This window comes from Tenrec ecaudatus, chromosome 6 (assembly GCF_050624435.1).
Source record: "Tenrec ecaudatus isolate mTenEca1 chromosome 6, mTenEca1.hap1, whole genome shotgun sequence".
Classification (NCBI taxonomy): Eukaryota; Metazoa; Chordata; class Mammalia; order Afrosoricida; family Tenrecidae; genus Tenrec; species Tenrec ecaudatus.
In genome coordinates, this window is record NC_134535.1 from 163,130,687 (window position 1) to 163,152,543 (window position 21,857).

A 21,857-nucleotide genomic window follows, 5' to 3' on the forward strand; every position below is an offset into this window, starting at 1 on the left:
ACCATCATTTCTCTTTTAGGAATAAACATGAGCATTTTAAGCAAATGGATACAGATGAGATTCACTTCCCAGGATTGTCCCTTCCTTTTCCTTTTATTGTTTATATTTTTTCTAACAGCACTGCTCTGATTATATATATTTATCATCAAGTTTGTCATAACTCCAAGGCCACTGCCACTGAGTGGATTCAGACTCATAGTGACTCTGTAGCACAGAACAGAATTTGGCCTGTGGGCTTCAGAGGCTATAAATCTTTACAGCAGAGTTGTATGAGCCACCAATAAAATGATTTTTTTAAAAGAAAAGAATGATGGCAACATATGTACAAATATGGTTGATACAGTTGAAATATGGATTGTTATAAGCACTGTAAGAGCCCCCAATAAAATGATCTTTAAAAAAAACAAAATACCCTAATAAATTGTTTTAAAAAAAAAAGAAAATGATGATAGCAACATATGCAAATATGTGTTTGACACAATGGATGAATGTATGGATTGTGATAAGAGATGGAAGAGCCCCCAATAAAAGTATTTAATAATTTTTTAAAAATTAAAAAAATAAAAAACAACAAAAGTACAGTAAAAAATAAAAAACAATTGAAAACGTTTTAAAATAAATAAATAAATAGACAGAATAAAAATGTCAACACTGACAGCTTGGGAAGTTCTACTCTGTCCTACAGGGTTACTTTGCACCAGAACCAACGCAGCTGCAAAAGATTGTGGGTTTGGCGAGAGCATTTAGCCTCAAGGTTAGAGTTTTTCTTCATTCTAGTATTTTAGTTTAGGGATTCATGTTCAAACCCTTAAAAAAAAGCTGCCATAGAGTCATTTCTAGACCATGGGTACCCCATGTGTGCCAGAGTGGACCCCATGCTTTTCTTAGGGTTTTTAGCAGCTGTTTTAATAGAGGTAAACCACACAGTCTTTCTCCTGAGGCATCTTGCAGAGACTAAAACTCTCAGGTACCAGGTAAGCTCATCCACCATTTGTACTACTTCACTCAAAACGAGTTCATTCAAAAACAAACATACTTCTCCCTCAGCAGAGACGGATGAGCAGAAAAATCCTTTGTTACTATCCTACCCCCAAAAGGATTGATTGTTCGGTGTCAAAAGCTTTCAATATTTCACATGCACCCAACAAAACATAAGTTAAAAATTCTCTATCAGCGTATTCTCTCTACACGTGATGGACCTTATAAAGCACTAGGTATCTCAGCGCTTGAGGAATTATGTTGTTTGACTCTACAATATCATGAACTGTATAGTATTTTTGTCTTTGAGCTTAAGCTCAATGAGGCTAAGAGGAGTGACATTTGCACATGACTGAGAGAGTTTATCTCACTGCCTTCCAGACTGGAGGAACCTAGATGGCGTGGTGGCTAGATGTTGGGCTGCTAACCACAAGGTCAGCAGTTTGAAACCACTAGCCACCTCTCAGGAAGAGGAGGCTTTCAACTGCCGTAAGGAATGACAGTCTTGGAAACTCACAGGGGCAGTTCTATCCAGCCCTGGAGGGTTACCATGAGTCAGAATTGACCTCCAAAGCAGGGAGTAGTGAATTCCAGATATGATTAGTTCACAGACTGAAAGCCCCTGAACCCCAGGCATTAAGGATAACAGTGTGAATGGAATCTGAGGGGAGATGCAAAGGGAGTGGGTTTAGATTAGAAGGAACACTGATGAATGACAATGAGTTTCCTTCTGCTTCTGGTGGGGACTAAGTGATGCATTGAAATTCACTTCCAATAACCACTGATGAAAAGGCCTAAAGAGAATGTCATATTCATGATGAACTTTAATCATGCAGAACAATGGCTCAATGGGACAAACAAACGCCCTAAAGGTGTCCCTAGATCAGGCTTTTCTGTTTCTATTCACAGATGGCTACCATCACTGCTAGAATTCATCCCCGCGGAAATGGACCACACAAAACGAAGCAGTCACTTTTCAAAGTACACAAATACTGGTTACCATGGAAATCAGTTGGGGGGTGCTGTCTCTGATTCCGTTTTTTTCAGGGCCGAATATCCACCACAGGACATTCCAGCCCTGAGTCATTGCAGCTATGTGCAAGCACGCTGGTTTGGTCCGGCGAAAAGTAAGACTTCCCCTGCTTTCTGAGGGCCCACCATCCCACTTATGATGAACAGGATTGGAAGTAGAATGAAGACCACATACAGGAAACTATTAGTAATTAAGAGAGAATTAAGATTTTCACTTTGAATGTGCCGACCTGAATTGTATAACTACTTCAACCCCAAACCCACTGGCCTAGCATCTATTCCGACCCATAGCAGTTACGTATGGGGTTTCCAGCCTGCAAATCTTTAAGAGCACCACCAGTTTCCTCTTTCTCCTTGAAGCCATTGATGTATTCGAACTCCAGCTTGTCCATAGCATCCCACTACCCAACCCACAGAGCCACCACGTATCCTTGTAACAGTGTTTCTCACTCACTGCCATCGGGTGGATGACAAGTCACAGCAAAATTATAGAACAGAGTAGCACTCCCCTTGTGAATTTCTGAGACGGTAACGCTTCAGAGGAGTAGATAGCCCTCATCTTTCTCCAATGGACTGTGGGTGCTTTCAAACTGCCGACCTTGCAGTTAGCAGTCCAATGTCGCCACCACTATGCCACCAGACCTCCTATGACCAGGCTCAGAAGTAGATATTAAAATATCAGAAATGCCCCATGACCCCACTACCCTTTTCTTCCTTGTATTCATCCTTTTGTTTTCCTTTCCCCACCTCCTCCACCATTGTCTACCAGACTTCAACCCAGTGTCGCAAGGTGTGAACGCAATATCCCGGTGTGGAGGAGGGAACTGGTGGAGAGGTCTGGGAGGCTGGCCCCAGCACCATAAATTAAGTGGATTCCTGCCCCTCCCCCGAAAAGAATTTTTTCCAAAGGACGACATTGACTCTGCAGCTCTGGGAGATGGACATATTTGATCAGAGCACACGGGAGCAGATGAAGGGGCAGGAGGAGAGAGCCCACCAGGCCGTGATGATGATGTTCCTGAGTAGAGCAGCCAGTCCACAGAGAGAACAACATGGCTGGCCCCACTATGAGACATGATGTCCCTCAGTGACTAAGGGCGATACAGGGGACAGCACCGGAGACACAGTGTGGGAATTGCACCTGACCTGATCCCACCACACCGAGGCAAATCACTGGGGGACTGCAGCGGAACAGCAAGGGAATGGAGTGGCAAGGTCCCCAGGGAATGCTGAAAGTGGACTTCGGGGCCAGGGCGTGGTGCCCCAACAGACTGGACTGGAAAACTCTCCTAAGGGCCAGCAAACGATCCCTGAACTAACTACAAGCTTTTCTCTTGTGAACTGTTTTATTCTGTTCTTTGTCAGTGGTTTGTTTTTGTTGTTTTGTTGTCTGGTTGTATACTGTTGCTTTGTTTTCCTCTGTCTAGTTTTCGTGCATGTTAGTGACTCCACAGGTCTGTCTGAATAGGACAGGCTGGATGAACTATCTGGAGGAAAAACAACGGGACCGACAGTTTTGGGGAGACTTGGGGTGGGGGGGTAGGGGGGGTAAGGAAGTGGTGTTAACAAACCCAGGGACAAGGGAAAAACATGGGACCCCAAATGGTAGAGAAGTGGGAGTGGCAGGCCTGGTGGGAAATGATCAAGGGTAAGGTTGCTTAGAGAAGAGGTATACTCTAGCCCAGGTGGCGATGAAGCATGGTAGTAGGGCAGGAGGAAAGTCAAGGGAGATGGAGGAAAGAGCTAGGAGTCAAAGGGCATTCATAGAGGTCTAGACAAAGACATGTACATGCAAATATATATAGGAGGATGGGGAAATAGATCTATGTGTCTATATTTATAGGTCAAGTATTAAGGTGGCGGAAGGACCTTGGGCCTCTACTCAAACACTCCCTCAATGCATGAATACCTTCTTTTATTAAATTGGAACTCTATGATGCTCACTCTCCCGACACAACGGCTGGAGCCAAAGTGTGTGAACAAGTAAATGTGGTGAAGAAAGCTGATGGTGCCCGGCTATCAAAAGAGATAGTGACTGGGGTCTTAAAGGCTTGAAGATAAACAAGCGGCCATCTAGCTCAGAAGCAACAAAGTCCACATGGAAGAACACACCAGCCTGAGTGAGCGAGTGGTCCCAAAGGGATCAGTTACCAGGCATCAAAGAACAAAAAATCATATCATTGACTGCACACCTCCATGATAGGATCGCTGAAGACAAATGGGTGCATAAGCAAATGTGGTGAAGAAAGCTGATGGTGCCGGGCTATCAAAAGAGATAGTGTCTGGGGTCTTAAAGGCTTGAAGGTGAACAAGCGGCCATCTAGCTCAGAAGCAAATAAGCCCACATGGAAGAAGCACACCGGCCAATGCGATCACGAGGTGCCCAAGGGACCAGGTATAAGGCATCATGCAAAAAAAAAAAAAGATATAAGAGTGTGTATGTATGTGTATATATGTGTATATGTATATATGTATGTATATATATGTATATATATCATATTAAATGAAGGGGGAAGTGCAGAGTGGAGACCCAAGGCCCAAGTGTCGACCAATGGAGATCCCCTCATAGAGGGGTTTAGGAGAGGAGATGGGTTAATTAGGGTGTGAGGTAGTATCGATGAAGAACACAGCTTTCCCCCAGATCCTGGATGCTTCCTCCCCCCAGCTACCATGATCCGAATTCTACCTTGCAGGGCTGGATAGGACAGAGGCTGTACACTGGTGCATATGAGGGTTGGAGGTACAGGGAATCCAGGGTGGATGATACCTTCAGGACCAAGGGTGTGAGGGACGATGCTGGGAGAATGGAGGGTGAGTGGGTTGGAAAGGGGGAACTGATTACAAGGATCCACATGTGACCTCTTCCCTGGGAGAGGGACAGCAGAGAAGGGGGGAAGGGAGACTCCGGATAGGGCAAGATATGACAAAACAACGATGTATAAATTACCAAGGGCATATGAGGGAGGGGGGAGGGGATAAAAAAAGAGGACCTGATGCAAGGGGCTTAAGTGGAGAGCAAATGCCTTGAGAATGATTGGGGCAGGGAATGTATGGATGTGCTTTATACAATTGATGTATGTATATGTATGGATTGTGGTAAGAGTTGTATGAGTCCCTAATAAAATGTAAAAGAAGAAAAGAGAAAAAAATGATTAGGGCAAAGACTGTACAGATGTGCTTTATACAATTGATGTATGTATATATATGAACTGTGAAAAGAATTGTATGAGCCCCAATAAATTGTTAAAATTTAAAAAATAAATAAATAAAATAAAATATCAGAAATGCTGTGTAGCTATTTTCTCAATTAAATACATGTATATTCAATGTGGCTTTCCGTATGTTGCAAAGCCTGCTGGGCAGACTGTTTTCAATTGTTCTCTTACAGTAGACCACCAGGACTTTCTCTGCTTTTTAGTCCCACCCTGGCCTGACTCATCTCAACAGCTCTTTGGAGACTCAAAGAGGAAGGAAATCTCTTACCCAAGCCCCATTTATCAGTTTCTATGGACTTCCTGTGCTTCGGTTTCCTAAGTTGGCATATGCGTAGTTGATTAAAGCAGACTCCGATTGCAATAGGAAAAGGCCTGCAGAGTTGGTCCAGAGTGAGAGATAGGACAGTGCAGACAAACCAAGTGTGGTAAATAGCTGATAGACAGTCCAATGTGCATAAAGTAAAAGGTTTCGTTGGGCTTGTACCAATCCCTGGGACTCACGTGCTAAAGAAACAAATCCCAGAGGCAACTCCCAGGTACCTAACTCTTCTCCCTCGGGAAGCATCAATGTTAGAACGGCAAGGTTCCAAGAACACGGATGTGTTTCTTTTCGATGCCTCTTTTTGAATATGGCTTTAAAAAGGTGTAACTCTAATGAACAGAAATCTCACTACCTTGCCTCATATAATTAAGAGAATGGGATAAGTACATTGATTGACTTATGACTTATTCTAAACGCCTTTCTGAACTACGGAAACCAACTGCGAACTAACACACAGTCAAAACTGTCTATTTTAGATGGGCATCTGGTGCTCGATATTATTATTTCCTTGATGCTTTTCTGGAAGAAAGTTCAGATTTCTTTTCTATTTATGTCAGAGGATCCATTTTCACCATATTAAAAGATATAGCCCAAATAAAGAACTACACCAAGTGAGCATCTTGAGTGGCTCAGAAATCACTGTCTCTGGTACGTTATTTTAACCGGAAGCAGGGAAAGAAGTTTCCAAATAATATATTCTTTGTGGTTAAGTCAGGCCCTGGGTTAAAGATCAGTTCTAAAATTCTCTTCCAATATTGTGGAAAAAAATACTTAACGTCTCTTAGTCACAATCCTTATCTAAATGTGGCACCACGATGGTACTTATCTCAGAAAGCTGTTGTAAATAGTCGATTGGACAAGCCATGTAATAAGCTTCGAAAATGTGCCCAAGACGTTATCCTGAATCTTGAGCAGAGACACTGGGAACAAACATTCTTCCCCCGCCTAAAGAACACAGTCCAAAAATATCTTGCAGAGAAGAAATATGATGGCTATAGAGAACTTGAGATGACCCACGTAAAACATTTCGCAGAAACCCACCCTGGCAATGGAGCCCAGGAAGCAATGAACCCAGAGAGGAGGAGACGCCTTTACAGGTAGTGTGTTGCTATGGCAGCCCGACTCTCTGTGGGGATCCAGGCATCCTCATGGATGGGATGCTTGAAGCTTATCACACCACGACTGTGGGGGTGACTGTAAGCACAGCGTGTGCGATGGGTGCAGGGTGAACAGTGGTGTCAGAGTAGGGGACAAGGAGAGGAGACTGTTAGTCACTACAGGCTGTTGGGTGTGTGTGTTGGGAGGGGGGTGTTTCTGAGATCAAGTGGATAAGGATGTGTCAGCTATAAGGAAATGGTTCTACACTGTAACAGGAAGTGTGGAATGTTCTGTCAGGCCTGCCCCACCCTGCCTTTTAGCTATATGGAGCCCCGACCGGTGGGGGGTGGGGCGGGTCAGGGAGCTGGTTGATGCCCAGAGAGGCCCTCAAATTTTTCCCATCCTAGGGGAGTTTCCTCGTTGCTGTAGTTATTAAGAATTATATTGCTGAACTTGATACACACATCTCCTGGATAAACATGGAACGTCATCATCTGGCTTGGAAAGGCTTTTGAAACATTACTGGTAAGAATGGAAACCACCCAGCAAGAACCCGAGCGTAGGGTGCAGGATCCATACTCCCATGGACTTAATGACGGGTCAATGAGGCAGGCCTCGGAGGGAGGTCTACTAAGTAGAGCATGGCAGACCCAACTCTGCCCCTTGATGGCCTCAGGAGGCTTAGTTCCCCCACCTCCAGTGGACACGGGGCCACTCAGAGCTCCCCACTGCGCAAGCGCGCCTCTTCCCCAAGGCCCCAGCAGAGCCACCCTGCCATGTGCCGCCAGGGTGGGGCAGGAAACAAGAAATGTCTACCTAAAATTAAACAATTACTCACGCTGCAGGGCTTGCTGAAGAGCAAACCATGCAAAGGCGGAGATTGGGGTTACTTTGTGTCACTCTGAATTAGAGGTCTGTCTGAAACACAGACCAGAGACTCTCCTTTCTATCTCTGTTTCCTTTCTATCGCTTGCTCTTAGTAACGGGTTTGCATTTTAATCTGCTTTCTGTGTATGCTTCCTACTCATTTTAGAAGCCGGAAGCTGACTTGGCTTTCGTGTGTAGAAACCCTGTTGTCTAATCAAGGATGTGCACAAAGACTTAACTACAAGGATCTGCATTCCAGCCTGTGGGTGTAAGTGGGACGGTTGGGACGGTTCTTGGTTCTATGTGTTGCACGCACTGCAGAGATGGGGGACATAGATGCATTGTGAGGACGGATTGAGCGGCGCCCTGAAATAAACAGCATGGAGTCATGTTCACAAGTTTTGTTAGAAAGAATATGGTTGAAGTGTAATATGTACAGAAAGATATCTTTAGATTCTTAAAATAAATATTTAGGAAGAGAGGGCAGAACACCAACTCAGTTCACTGCTATCAAGTCAGGACTGACTCATAATGACCCGGCAGCACAGAGCAGAACTGCCTCTGCGGTTTTCTGAGACTAATTCTTCATGGGAGTAAAAAGTCTCATCTTATACTCGGAGTGGCTAGTGTTTTCGAACTGCTGACCACTATACTACCCCACCAAATGTGATTAGTGGTTATATCTAATAACCTGGCCTAGTTGTCAGCTATTCTTATTTCATTTCTATTTTTCTATATTTTCCAAATTCTCTTAATGACTACGTGGTCCTTTAGGCTTTGCGCTCAGATAAAGGTATTTTCAAAACATACCTTTGGAGACTTGTTGGCCTGACTCTGGTGATGTAGTGGTTGTGCATTGGGTTGCTAACCTCAAGGTACACAGTTCAAAACCCACCAGGACTCAATGAGAGACGGGGCTTTATGTTCCCATAAAGTACAACCGTCTTGGAAACTGCGGGGGCACTTCGACCCTGTCCTACAGGTTTGCTATGCGTCAGCACCGACTCGATGGCAGCGAGGGTTGACTTGGCAAGATAGATAAATTTTGGAAATTTTTTCCAATCTCAAGTCCCTATTATTTATTATGTGGTTAAACAGCTAAGTGGCTCGCAAAAATAAATCTGAAAAATACTTTGCTATCTATCTCTACAATATTTTTTACATATGAAGGGCTACCCCCCCAAAACCAGAATTGTACTGGGCAGAGTGGAGCTTTCGAAGTACGAATTTTCTTGCTAGGCAAGCATCAAGAAACTTGCTCCCCATAAGAAGGTTCTCTCTGGTCACAGTGGATTTTTTCATACAAGTAGTTTCACTTGAACATTGTTTCTTTGTGATGGCTGGTTTAAGAGAACACTTGCCCATTCCCCAGCCTAATTTTATGACATTACATTCTTTATTCAACTATAATTCACTGGTTTCAAATACCTGATCACATTCTAAATTGTCTGATTTTAACAATAATACAATGCTCTTTTTTCATGAGTGTGCTGTTGAAGTTCACCTTGTTTTGTTATCTCTAAAGCAGGTCCCTTGTCATCCTTGCTTTTCCAAACTATCTTCTTGACTCGTCCCAACTCCCCCCCAAAAAGCCTTTGGGATTTGGCATGGAAATGTATTTCCAGTTTACTCTTATGGGAAAACAAAATAATCTAGTTAATATCGTTGCTGTTTTGTTTCCAATTGTATAAAGTCTCAAGGAACATAAGGCAAAGCATACACTGTCGGCCTGCTAATCTCAAGGTTGGTGATTTAAACCCATCAGCCGCTCCTCGGAAGAGAGGGGTGTCTCTAGGCTCCCGTTACAACGATGCTAGGCTGGAAAGCCTTTTCAGGTCTCTGTAAGGTGGAGGAACTCAGTGACGGTGGGTGGGCTTGTCACTGGGCCATGGTGGTGGTGTAGGTCTTTTTATTTGCTCTTGGTGTTTTTTACTTTTCTAAACTTTCTATAATACATTGGTAGCATTTTTTTTAATCGAGGGGAAAGAACCTGAAACACAGTGATTACGTGAAAATCTATCTGTTCGTAGCCTCATGACTAGCCACTTTTTGTCACAGAACCAAACTGTTAGGAATTACTTGTTCCCCGTGGAATATAAACACGTGACTAGCGGAGAGTGAAGTGTAAACCACAAGAACAGCCTTGTCCAGAAGATGCCCGGGAAGGACTGGGTTAAGGGACAGAGGTCAAACATCTTTACCCCCCTCCTCACTGAGACTTGAGAGTCAGCCAATTCACCAAGCAGCGCTTCCGGACTATTTCCTGTTCTCTGAAGTACAAGCACACCTGGCTTCCTGGTTTGCTTCATTTCAAAGACTCAGATTCATATGACCTAGCCAGCCCTTGAGATGCACCATGAGTTGGTGTGGTCTAAATCCGGCCCTCATATTTGTTATCTTACGATCGGCATGCAGCAAAGAAGTGCCAGGTCTGTTTCCAACTCTTTGATATATTTGGACAAGCAGCATGCTAATTGTTGGTTCAGCGGAACTAGATTTTATCAGCATGGAAGAAAAATTTGGCCCTCGATGCTTTCCACCCTGCTCTTTGTGGTGGTCTTATCAATTGCATACAACAAACTAACCTCTTTAATAACTTCACCAGAGCACTAACATCTCAGATTAATTATACATTTTCTCCGTGCCGGACATCACACGAAGCACTGCATAGCACTTTCACATTCAGTTTGCAAAACTGTCCTTTATGTGTTCTTATTGTCCCCGTTTACAGGTGAGAAAGCTGAGGCCCACGGTGGTCAATCCCCTGCCAATGAATAATTAGCAGAATTGTCCTTGAAACCCAGGCACCGAAACTCCAGAGTTCACGTTCTTAATTAACTTTTTTAAAAAAATGATTTTATTGAGGGCTCATACAACTCTTATCACAATCCATCCATCCATCCATCCATTGTGTCCAGCATATTTGTGCATTTGTTGCCCTCATCATTCTCAAAATGTTTGCTTTCTACTTGAGCCCTTGGTATCAGTTCCTCATTTTTTTCCTCTCCCTCCCCGCTACCCATTCCCTCATGAACCCTTGATAATTTATAAATTATTATTTTGTTATCTCTTGCCCTGTCGACATCTCCCTTTACCCACTTTTCTGTCCATCCCCCAGGGAGGGAGTTATATGTAGATCCTTGTAATCGGTTCCCCCTTTCTACCCCACCCTCCCTCTGCCCTCCTGCTATTGCCACTCTCACCACTGGTCTTGAAGGGATCATCCTCCCTGGATTCCCTGTGTTTCCAGGTCTATCTGTACCAGTGTACATCCTCTGGTCTAGCCAGATTTGTAAGGTAGAATTGGGATTATGATAGTGGGTGGGGAGGAAGCATTTAGGAACTAGAAGAAAGTTGCTTCATCATTGCTACCCTGCACCCTGACTGGCTCATCTACTCCCCGCGTCCCTTCTGTAAGGGGATGTCCAGTTGCCTACAGATGGGCTTTCGGTCTCCACTCTGCACTCCTCCTCAGTCAAAATGATATAATTTTTTTGTTCTTTGATGCCTGATACCTGATCCCATGGACACGTCGTGATCACACAGGCTGGTGTGCTTCTTCCATGTGGTCTTTTTTGCTTCTGAGCTAGATGACTGCTTGTTTATCTTCAAGCTTTTGAGACCCAGATGCCATATCTTTTGATAGCCCAGCACCATCAGCTTTCTTCACCACATTTGCTTATGCACCCACTTTGTCTTCAGTGATCATGTGGGGAAGATGAGCATCAAGAAATGCCAGCTTAACCGAACAAATTGTTCTTGCATTGTCCATCTGCTACCTTAACACTGAACCTATAAATATATGTACATAGATCTATTTCCCCATCATCATATATAAATATATTTACATATGTACACGCCAATTCCAACTACGTGGATAGCCACCCCTCCCCCCAGAAGAATTTACACCAACTTTTTTTTTTATTTAGCATTCTGACCTACCATATATACTCAAATATAAGCCAACCTGAGTATAAGCCAAGGTACCTAATTATTACCTGAGAAACCAGAAAAACTGATTGACTCGAGGTGCTTCTGTGAACTGGAGCCGTCCACGTCATAGGATGGCTCTGATTAGTTAGATGTGAGTAAACAAACATTCAAAGCCCTGCAGTGTCAGCGGGGCTTTAAATGAACGGCAATCACCTGCGAGATGTTACACCTCGCTGGGGTACCACTGACCCGTGTATAAGCCTCATACATGAGTATATACAGTACTTGTATTTTCATTTGTATTCCTGAGAGGTGCTTGTTAGATGGTGGAAGGGTTCTGGTATGCACTTGCCCCCAATAGTCTAATTTTCTGAGGAGCAGAGAAAGGCGAGGATGAGCAGGAGCTACAGAGGTGACGCCAGAAGTTGAAGTAGACCTATTCTAAGCTTGATATCACTGATGGAATTTTTATTGGCCTAAGGGAGCCCTGGTGGTATAGTAGTTACACGTTGAGCTGCTTAACTGCAAGATCAGTAGCTCAAAACTACCAGCTGTTCCTCGGGGGGGAAATGAGGTAAAGAAATCCACAGTGGCAGTTCTGCCCTGTTCTATAGTCCACCTGGGCTAGAATTGACTCAATGACAATGAGTTTGGTTTGGGTTTTTGGAGGCATAGTCTTGAAACTCTCTGTAGAATCATCCTAATTCTATCTTTCATGTTTGATCAAAGGTGGAGAAGGGCGACACACAACGTCCCTTTTGAACCCAAGAGCAAATGCTCTTTCTGAAGGCTCATTAAAGCAGTGAATGAACAGTTATTTAAAATTCTCTATTGTGACACCAATGCTGAAGACAAACGGATACATAAGCAAATGTGGTGAAGAAGGCAGATTGTGCCGGCTATTAAAAGATATAGCATCTAGGGTCTTAAAGGCTTGAAGTTACACAAGCCACCATTCAGTGGAGAAGCAACAAGCCCACATGGAAGAAGCATACCACCGGTGCAATCATGAGGAACCATCAGGCTGGGTAATAGGCATCAGAAGACACATAAGTACAAATAAACAAAAATATATTGTTGAGAATGAGGGGGCCTGGAGCAGAGACCCAAAGCCCATCTATAGACAATGGAACAATCCCCCCACAGAGGGGTCACAGGGAAGGAATGAGTCACCAGAGTGCAGTACAGCATCCATGAAACACACTATATTCCTCTGGTTCCTTGCGGCTTCCTCACTCCCCACTACCATGACCCCAGTGCTGCTTCTCAATTCAGACTAGACTGGAACATGTACACGGGCGTAGATAAGAGATGGGTGCTCACGACACACCGAACTGAGGAACAGGAGTGGGAATAGTGATACCAGAAAGGTAGGAGGAAGAAGGGGAGAGGAAGGGAGAAAGGGGGAACCAACTGTAATGATGGACACATAACGATACACCTCTCTCCAGAGAGAAGAACAACAGAGAACATGGGAGAAGGGAGCAGTCTGTGTGAGATATCAAAACAATAGCACTTTATAATCTATCGAGGGGTTCTGGCGGTGAGGGGAAGAGGAGCTGATACCAAGGGCCCAATAGAAAGTAACTGTCTAGAAAAGAATGAAGGCAACATATGTACAAACCTGCCTGATGAGAGCGATGTATGGATTGTAACAAGAGTTGTAAGAGTCCCCAATAAAATGATCTTTTAATAAAAAATATTTTTAAATAAGTCAATTTGTAGGTTAAAAAAAAATAAAATTCTTTATTGGGAAGGCTGCTCACCAAAGATCTGTGTTCCTTTTTGAGTTTGGAGTTTAGAGCTCACCGAGATGACTATCCTTTCCCTTCATGTTTTGTCTTTGAAAATCACATTAGGCATACAATTTTAGAGCCCAAGTGTCTTCTAAAACATCTTTTCCTGCCCTTAGTGACAAATGGTTTGGTTTAATTAACCAAAGGATACATTTCATGTTACTCTTCCTTGTGTCTAGAGCAGGCTTAGGATGGTACAGGACTCTACCCTGCTGTTGAGACACAGAATGAAGTGTCTGGTACGTATACCTTTTATGCACATTTCTGGACAACACACCACCCCTTCAGTAAGGGCTCTCTTGGCTCAGAAGATGTTCCCGTCAGAAAACTGTTTATGAAGGGATTGTTCCTGAATGATGAACATGACCTGAATATCAGCCCCACAACACGGAGTAGGCAAGTGGAAGAGCACCATTGATTGAGTCTAACATTTTCGGCCCCGTCTCCGTGTTTCTCCTCTCCAAATGCTCGACCTGCTTGGCTACTGACGGTCAAGTAGAAGTTTGGGTCCACCCAGGGATGCCTCAGAAGAAAGACCCCCCATCATGGGCCTAAGTATATTCGAGTGGCTCAGGATATAAATTTTGAGGCAAAGAGGGAACATTCTAGAAAAAAAAATCAATCAACCAAGAAACCTAGCGGGCTATACAGGAGATTTCTGGCCACTTTATGTGCACACATGCAAATGAACTAAACTTTGGGAAACAACGCGATTAATGAAAGGGTCAGTATTTGTCAACTAAGATTATTGGTACTGTTTTTGAAGAAAGGCACCGTTAAGGCAAATGGAAGGTCAAAATATGGATTGAGCTAGCGTTTGGAGGAAATAGAACGGCATGGCCAAAGGGGAAGCAAACACATGTCTAATATGATTCTTGAAAATGAGATCATTAATGAAGACATAAAGTGAGTCTTAGAAAACAAGGAAGCAGAATCCTTTAAATGAGCTTTTCCAGGCCTTAGGTAATTCATCCCGCAGTGCAGAATTAAAGTCATTAAAGAGCTGTTTGAAAGCTTAGTGAAGTCAAGTGAAGCCAGGGACTGCTAACCGCAAGGTCAGTGGATCGAAGCCACCAGAAGCTCCACAGGAGAAAAATGAGGCTTTCCACTCTGGTAGAGAGTTCGTCTCAGAAATCCACAGGAGTGGGTCTATTCTGTCCTTCTGGGTCACTATGAGTTGGAAACTGCTCAATGACAGTAGTGAGTTGGTGAATCCAGCAATATTTAAGAAACATTCAAGTGCATGTACTGGCAAGTACCCTTATCCCTGCTCAAACATTGTCCATCTATCTATACTCAAGATTTTTCAACAACCCTGGAAGTCTGAGCAGCCAACTGGTCACCGCTAACTGCACCTGTCCTGAGGAGCCCATCCAGAGGGAGCTACAGACCCAAGCCTTTACTGTCAAGTTAAAAAAAGGTTCCCAGCTGCTTTCAGGAATTTGTCACCAAGAACAATTGTAAGGTATGCTCAAATGGTAATGTTGTAGATGCTTAGAGAAGGTCTTTTGAGGAAGAAGCTCTGAATAGAATTTTCTCATGTAGGAAAAGAAGCAAAACCTTCAAACACAAGAGAGGGGCAAGCCAGAGTAGTTGCCTTGGGTCCTGGCCCTCGCCTGTCTCTTTGCTTTCATGAAGTCTATTCCCGGCCACAGAGTGGCTGTCCTTTCACAAACATTAATCCTCCGACATGCTTCCGTTTCAATGTGTTTGTGTATCTAAAAACCAGAGTGCAAACCCAAACTGTGAGCAACAGGACAGCCAGAAGTCTCTGTCACGAAAAGGTGTAAGTTTCAAACTGTGAGAAAGACATTCTGGAAACTCAAAGAGCATTAAGATTTGCGAACATTTTTTTCCATTAAATTCTAAATTGGATACTAAAAAAGAAAAAAATTAAGCATATAGCACAAAAAAAAGAATCTATGAATTGAATTCAGTCCCCCCTCCCAAAGTTCCATCGAAGCCATAATGGTTGTACCTATGAATGTGACTCTGTTTGGATGTAAGGATTTTCTTTTGTTATGCCGATGAGGTCCTACTAGAGTAGAGTAAGTCCAAGATCAAATCCCTTCTGAATGATAATTCAATTCCCTGCCCTTGAGCCAATTGAGACTCTTCAAGATCCTATAGGCCAGGGTAGAACTGCCCCTGTGGGTTTTTCAGACCAAAAATTCCTACAAGACTAGAAAACCTGATCTTTTTCTTGCAAGTGGTTTTGAATTTGCAGCCCAAGAATAACCAACTAGGGGAGCAGTGGAGATTTACATCTGAGTGGAGATTTAAAAAGCAGAACAGACACTGATAAGCACTGGGGAGAAGTTGTGTGTGTGAGGAAGTGCCAAGGAGCACCTGGAACTGCCAACAATGAAAGACCCTTCCCTTAGAGAAAGCTCCTTGATTTGCATTGCTAGACTCCAAAAGCACATGGCAGTTCATTTTTGTTCTTGAAAGTCAACTACTTGTGTGTGAGTGTTTTAGTTGTTATAGTGGAATAAACACATTATTTTAATAAATGATCTGCTACCGGCTAGCATCCAATTGATGGCAATGAGTTTGAATGGTTTCATGTTTTCATCTATGGAAAACACACATTAGAACCACAGAGTTTTCTGTTTGCAGTTGTGTCTCTAGAGCAATAGATCGGAGAGCTCAATGGACTCGGGATTCCTCTCTGGATGAGAGGAAATTGGGGAGGAATATCCAGGGAACGTAGCATGATCACCTATTTGTTTGAATCAGCATTACTCCCCAAAGGTTCTTAAACTAACCAAAATGAACGTGGCACTTGAGAGCATCTGCAAGGTGGACCGCTCTGCTTGACATGTTTATCGATTACTTTTCAAAAACTGCAGGCCAGAAATTCTGCAATCAGAAAGTCAGGAGGTACTGCAGTCATGACTGATGGGGTTCTTCAGCAAATCCATCAAATATAACTTACTAGAAATAGTATCTCGACTTATGTAATTAAAAGCATATCTAGAGTAAAACCTGTGAAAGTAGAACCCGTGTAAGGCAGAAATGTCTCAGAGAAGGGAAACTCAAATGTTTTCCATTAAAAGGTATCATAGAAAAATAAATAAATAAAAGGTATCATAGAAAAGTGGTAAGCCTATATTTTGTCAAAAGTGAAAACTTGAGAGACCTCGGAAAAACAAGGAAATCCAGTGAATGCTGGGTCACACATGGGTTTCACTGATAAGCTTGCAAATCTCTGAATGAAAAGCCTTCAGCTTTGTCTTGCACGAACCTACTGGGGGAAAACCTCACTCACAGTGACTCTGTAGGAAGGACAAAATGACCCCAAGACTCTCAACGTTTCAGAAGGCGACTACCTCATCTTTCTCCCACTGGTGGATTCGAACCTCTGACCTTACAGTTAGCAGCCCAATCATTTCACCCACCATACTATCAGAGCTCCTTGTCTTGTACCACCGTAAGGCTAAAGAACCATAGGCACTTCTTTAGTTTCACCTACAAATTCAAATTACAGACACACTTAGGAACAGAACTCAGTCATAAGTCCGGACCCAGTATAAGGCCAGACATATGAACCAAGTCTTACAATCTCAATGTGCTTGCCACTGACCCAGCTAATGCAGTCTTGTGTCCAAGTCTGGAGACCATGTATTAAGATCCAGTGACATACAAGAGAACATTCAGAGAAGGATGTCACATGAAAACCTTCCTCAGGTAGGAAAGTCAGGGAAAGAAGGATAAGGGACTGGAGTATGAAGGACACAGTTTGTAGGGTTTGCTCCAGAGAATAAGAGTAAGGAAAGTATGACTTAGTCTTTTTATGACTTTTATAATTTTAGTCAATTGTCATGGCCTCTTCCTGATGCAACCTGGCCACTCTTCCCATCTCTCCAAAACCACTGCTGTTCCCACAATCAAAATGATCTTCAAGAGACACATCTCAACTGTTACTATCTTTAACAGCTGGGGAGCAGCTCAACTTGGGGGTTACTGCCACCGTCTATTGCTCTCTCACCCTGTGATCCAGCACCCTCCTAGCTGTCACCACGGGATCTTTCACTCAGCATCCTTTCTAAGCTTCTGGTCCTTTAAATGCCAGTGTCCCCAGGACTCTGTTCCACTTCTCACCACACACATTCCCTGGTGGCCAATCGGCTGCTTTAGTGTCTACATCCAACTACCCACTCACCACGTCCCCTTCTGTGTGTAGACACAGAATAAAAACTACAAAGAAAGTTTGGGAAGATTCCTTAAGGTTGCTGTCTCCTGGCTGTATCACCAATGCTGCCTTACTCCTTTAAGCCAATCACTCTTTTTGTGTGATTGACTATTGCAGGGTACCAGCCCCACAGTCGAACGGGTCCAAGGAATGGTTGTGTAATTGAGGGGTAACATTAAAGAGACATCAGACAAGACAAAGCATGTGAATGCTCACTTTCCGGACGGCCATCTCAGCAGCATATATTATGGTGGGGTGGGGGGCGCTGGGGTGGGCGGCAACCTGGGAAAGAAGTTTTTGAATCCCCACAGAATATTTTGTTCCCAAAGCTGGTACATTTTATTTTTCCCAGAGGAAACATTAATAAGGGATAGCAAGGCTTCTCAAAACCTTTCCTCTCAGCAAAGTTAGGCACAGTACCCAACCAGGACCCAATCAAGTCTTTTCAGTTTCATTAACTCAAAATAACTAAGGCCTGGCTACAGTCATGGTCAATCACTGGGGACTTGGCTAAGCTATGTTTTAAAAAAATCTTTTAAATAGGATTCATTACACACAAAAAAAACTAGATTTTGTGTTTGTGGCTCTATATTCCATAATTGGTTATTTGTGCTTTTAAAGTTTATAACAACTAGATTTTGTGTTTATGGCTCTCTCTGTTCCATAAATGATTATTTGTGCTTTTAAAATTTCCATCCTACACCAGCCCCTGCAGTTACTGCTCCGGTCTGGCCCCTTGGCTTGCAGAGATGGAAAAAGTGCCCTCCCTCTGGCAACCGCGCTGCTCTTTGGGAGGCTTTCCTAACCTCTGGCTTTCACTGCTTTTGCCGCTTTGTCCATTGATATTGCACAAGAGCACTGTCCTGCACAGAACACGACACAGACATGCTCTCTGGAGGGTTTCGAATTCGCTGCTTTGTAGGGAGTGAAGTGGGTGTTTGATTTGCTTTCACAGTTTTCAAATGCCTTCTTAAATGATTTATTGGGCCTTTTCTGTTAGCGTGTCACCCTCAAGGGCACGCCAGGAATGAGTATGCTCTCTGCAATCCGCTCCACACATAGATTGAATCAGTATGGTGAACGGATTTGTATCCCAAAGCACATATAGATTGAATCAGTATGGTGAAAGGATTTGTATACCAATGCACACATAGATTGAATCAGTATGGTGAAAGGATTTGTATCCCAGTGCACATATAGATTGATTCAGTATGGTGAAAGGATTTGTATTCCAGTGCAAATATAGACTGATTCAGTATGGTGAAAGGATTTGTATCCCAGTGCACATATAGATTGATTCAGTATGAGGAAAGGATTTGTATTCCGATGCACATACAGATTGAATCAGTATGGTGAATGGATTTGTATCTTGATGCTCGTATAGATTGATTCAGTATGGGGAAAGGATTTGTATCCTGATACACATATGGATTGATTCAGTATGGTGAAAGGATTTGTATCCCAGTGCACATATAGATTGATTCAGTATGGTGAAATGATTTGTATTCCAGTGCAAATATAGACTGATTCAGTATGGTGAAAGGATTTGTATCCTGATACACATATGGATTGATTCAGTATGGTGAAAGGATTTGTATCCCAGTGCACATATAGATTGATTCAGTATGAGGAAAGGATTTGTATTCCGATGCACATATAGATTGAATCAGTATGGTGAATGGATTTGTATCTTGATGCTCGTATAGATTGATTCAGTATGGGGAAAGAATTTGTATCCTGATGCCAATATATCCTGATTTTCTATCCCACAGGATTACCTTGTTCTGTTTTAACAACTGCCTCTTGGCATGTACACAGATTGCTCACACACAAGTGCTCTGCGATTCTCATGTGTGAAGAGGTTATGTAGAATTTGTGGATAACCTAGCTAAGTAGAATGTCTTGGCATAGTCAGTAAAATACACATACGTGTCTTTTGGGTATTCTCCATGTTCAGGCCTAGTGGATAAGGAACATTAGTAATGATATATCCTTTGTGCCATGTGCAAATGTACTCCTAAAACTTAGAACATTCCACAGAAGGGTCACAAGGAGGAACAAGTCAACGAGGGCACAGGATTGTACCGATTAAACACACAATCTTCCTCTGGTTCCTTGAGGCTTCCTCACCCCCACTATCATGACCCCAGTCCTGCCTTTCACTGCAGAGTAGACTGTAACATGTACACTGGTACAGATAAGAGATAAGAACACATGACACAAGGATTCCAGGAATAGGTAGGTAAGGGAAAGGTAGCCACAGGAGGAAGGGTAAACAGACTGCAGTGATCAACACATAACCACACCCCTGCGGCCAAATAACAGAAACCGTGGGCGAAGTGAGACAGTAGTGGGTGTAAGATATGAAAATAGTAATAATTTATCAAGGGGTCGTGGGGAGAAGAAGAGCTGATACCAAGGATTCAATAGAAAGTAAATGTCTAGGAAATAAGGATGGCAACACATGCGAAAATATGCTTGATCCAATTGATGTATGGATTGTTGTAAGAGCTTTGAGAGCCCCAATAAAATCTAAAACTTCAATCATTCTTTGTAGATCAAGTGGCCTTAATATTAAGATAAACTAGTCAAAGAGGCATAAAATATTCAATTTCTGTGGGTATCTGGTATAATACAGATGTATACAAAGTATGTGGGGCAGGAGGAAAGTCAAGGGAGATGGAGGAAAGAGCTAGGAGGCAAAGGGCATTTATAGAGGTCTAGACAAAGACAAGTACATGCAAATATATATAGGAGGATGGGGAAATAGATCTATGTGTCTATATTTATAGGTTTAGTATTAAGGTGGCGGAAGGAACTTGGGCCTCTACTCAAGCACTCCCTCAATGCATGAATACTTTCTTTTATTAAATTGGCACTCTACGATGCTCATCCTCTCGACACAACTGCTGAAGCCAACGGGGCTGGGGGTGGGGAACAAGTAAATGTGGTAAAGAAAGCTGAAGGTGCCCGGCTATCAAAAGAGATAGCGTCTGGGATCTTAAAGGCTTGAAGATGAACAAGCGGCCATCTAGCTCAGAAGCAACAAAGCCCACATGGAAGAACACATCAGCCTGTGTGATCGGGTGGACCCGAAGGGATCAGTTATCAGGCATCAAAGAACAAAAAATAAAATCATTGGCTGCACACCTCCATGATACGATCGCCGAGGACAGACCGGTGCATAAGCAAATGTGGCGAAGAAAGCTGATGGTGCCCGGCTATCAAAAGAGATAGTGTCTGGGGTCTTAATGACTTGAAGGTGAACAAGTGGCCATCTAGCTCAGAAGCAACAAAGCCCACATGGAAGAAGCACACCAGCTGGTGCGATCACGAGGTGCCAAAGGGACCAGGTACAAGGCATCATGCAAAAAAAAAATATATATATATACATATATATATATATATACCATAGTGAATGAAGGGGGAAGTGCAGAGTGGAGACCTAAAGCCTATTTGTCAGCCACTGGAGATGCCCTCACAGAGGGGTTTAGGGGAGGAGATGAGTCAGTCAGGGTGCAATGTAGCACCGATGAAGAATACAGCTTTCCCCCAGATCCTGGATGCTTCCTCCCCCCAATTACCATGATCTGAATTCTACCTTGCAAGTCTGGATAGAGTAGAGGTTGTACACTGGTGCAGATAGGAGCTAGAGGCACAGGGAATCCAGGGTAGATGATACCTTCAGGATGTGAGGGGTGATACTGGGAGAGTAGAGGGTGAGTGGGTTGGAAAGGGGGAACCGATTACAAGGATCTACATGTGACCTCCTCCATGGGGGACAGACAACAGAGAAGGGTGTGAAGGGAGACGCTAGATAGGGCAAGATATGACAAAATAATAATCTATAAATTATCAAGGGCTCATGAGGGGAGGGGGGAGCAGGGAGGGAGGGGGGGAAAAGAGGACCTGATGCAAAGGGCTTAAGTGGAGACCAAATGCTTTGAAAATGATTAGGGCAAAGAATGTACAGATGTGCTTTATACAATTGATGTATGTATCTGTATGGATTGTGATAAGAGTTGTATGAGCCCCTAATAAAATGATTTTTTTAAAAAAAAAGAAAGTATGGTGGTTTCTGTATTGGATCATCTCCCTTCATCTGCAAACAGTGATGTGTTTAGCGTCAGGATACATACCTCTAAGTAGTCTGCAGAGCAATTTGTGTGATGTTCTACTTCAAAGGCTAAGAAGGTGTAGTTCACCGTGTTGCCCCGTGTTGCTTGAATGGTCCAGTTACAACGCTGGTTGGCGTAATAAGGATTTGGGTAATGTATACTTTCCAAGATGCCGGAAGTTCTATTGGCAATCGCCACATTCTCACATACTGGAAAAACAAACAAAAACCATAATTGTTATGAATCATAATTATTTTATGTATTACACACATACATATACATACATAATACATATGTCTATAG

At 43.2% G+C, this 21,857-nt stretch overlaps 1 protein-coding gene across 1 annotated transcript in view; it reads right to left on the reverse strand.

Moving 5' to 3' along the window:
* Positions 1–21,857, reverse strand: part of CUBN (cubilin) — a 306,910-nt gene that overhangs the window by 198,324 nt on the left and 86,729 nt on the right. The window contains exon 27 of the mRNA XM_075552448.1: positions 21,576–21,763. Coding sequence (XP_075408563.1) covers positions 21,576–21,763 — 188 coding nt within the window. The remainder of the gene's footprint in view (positions 1–21,575; positions 21,764–21,857) is intronic.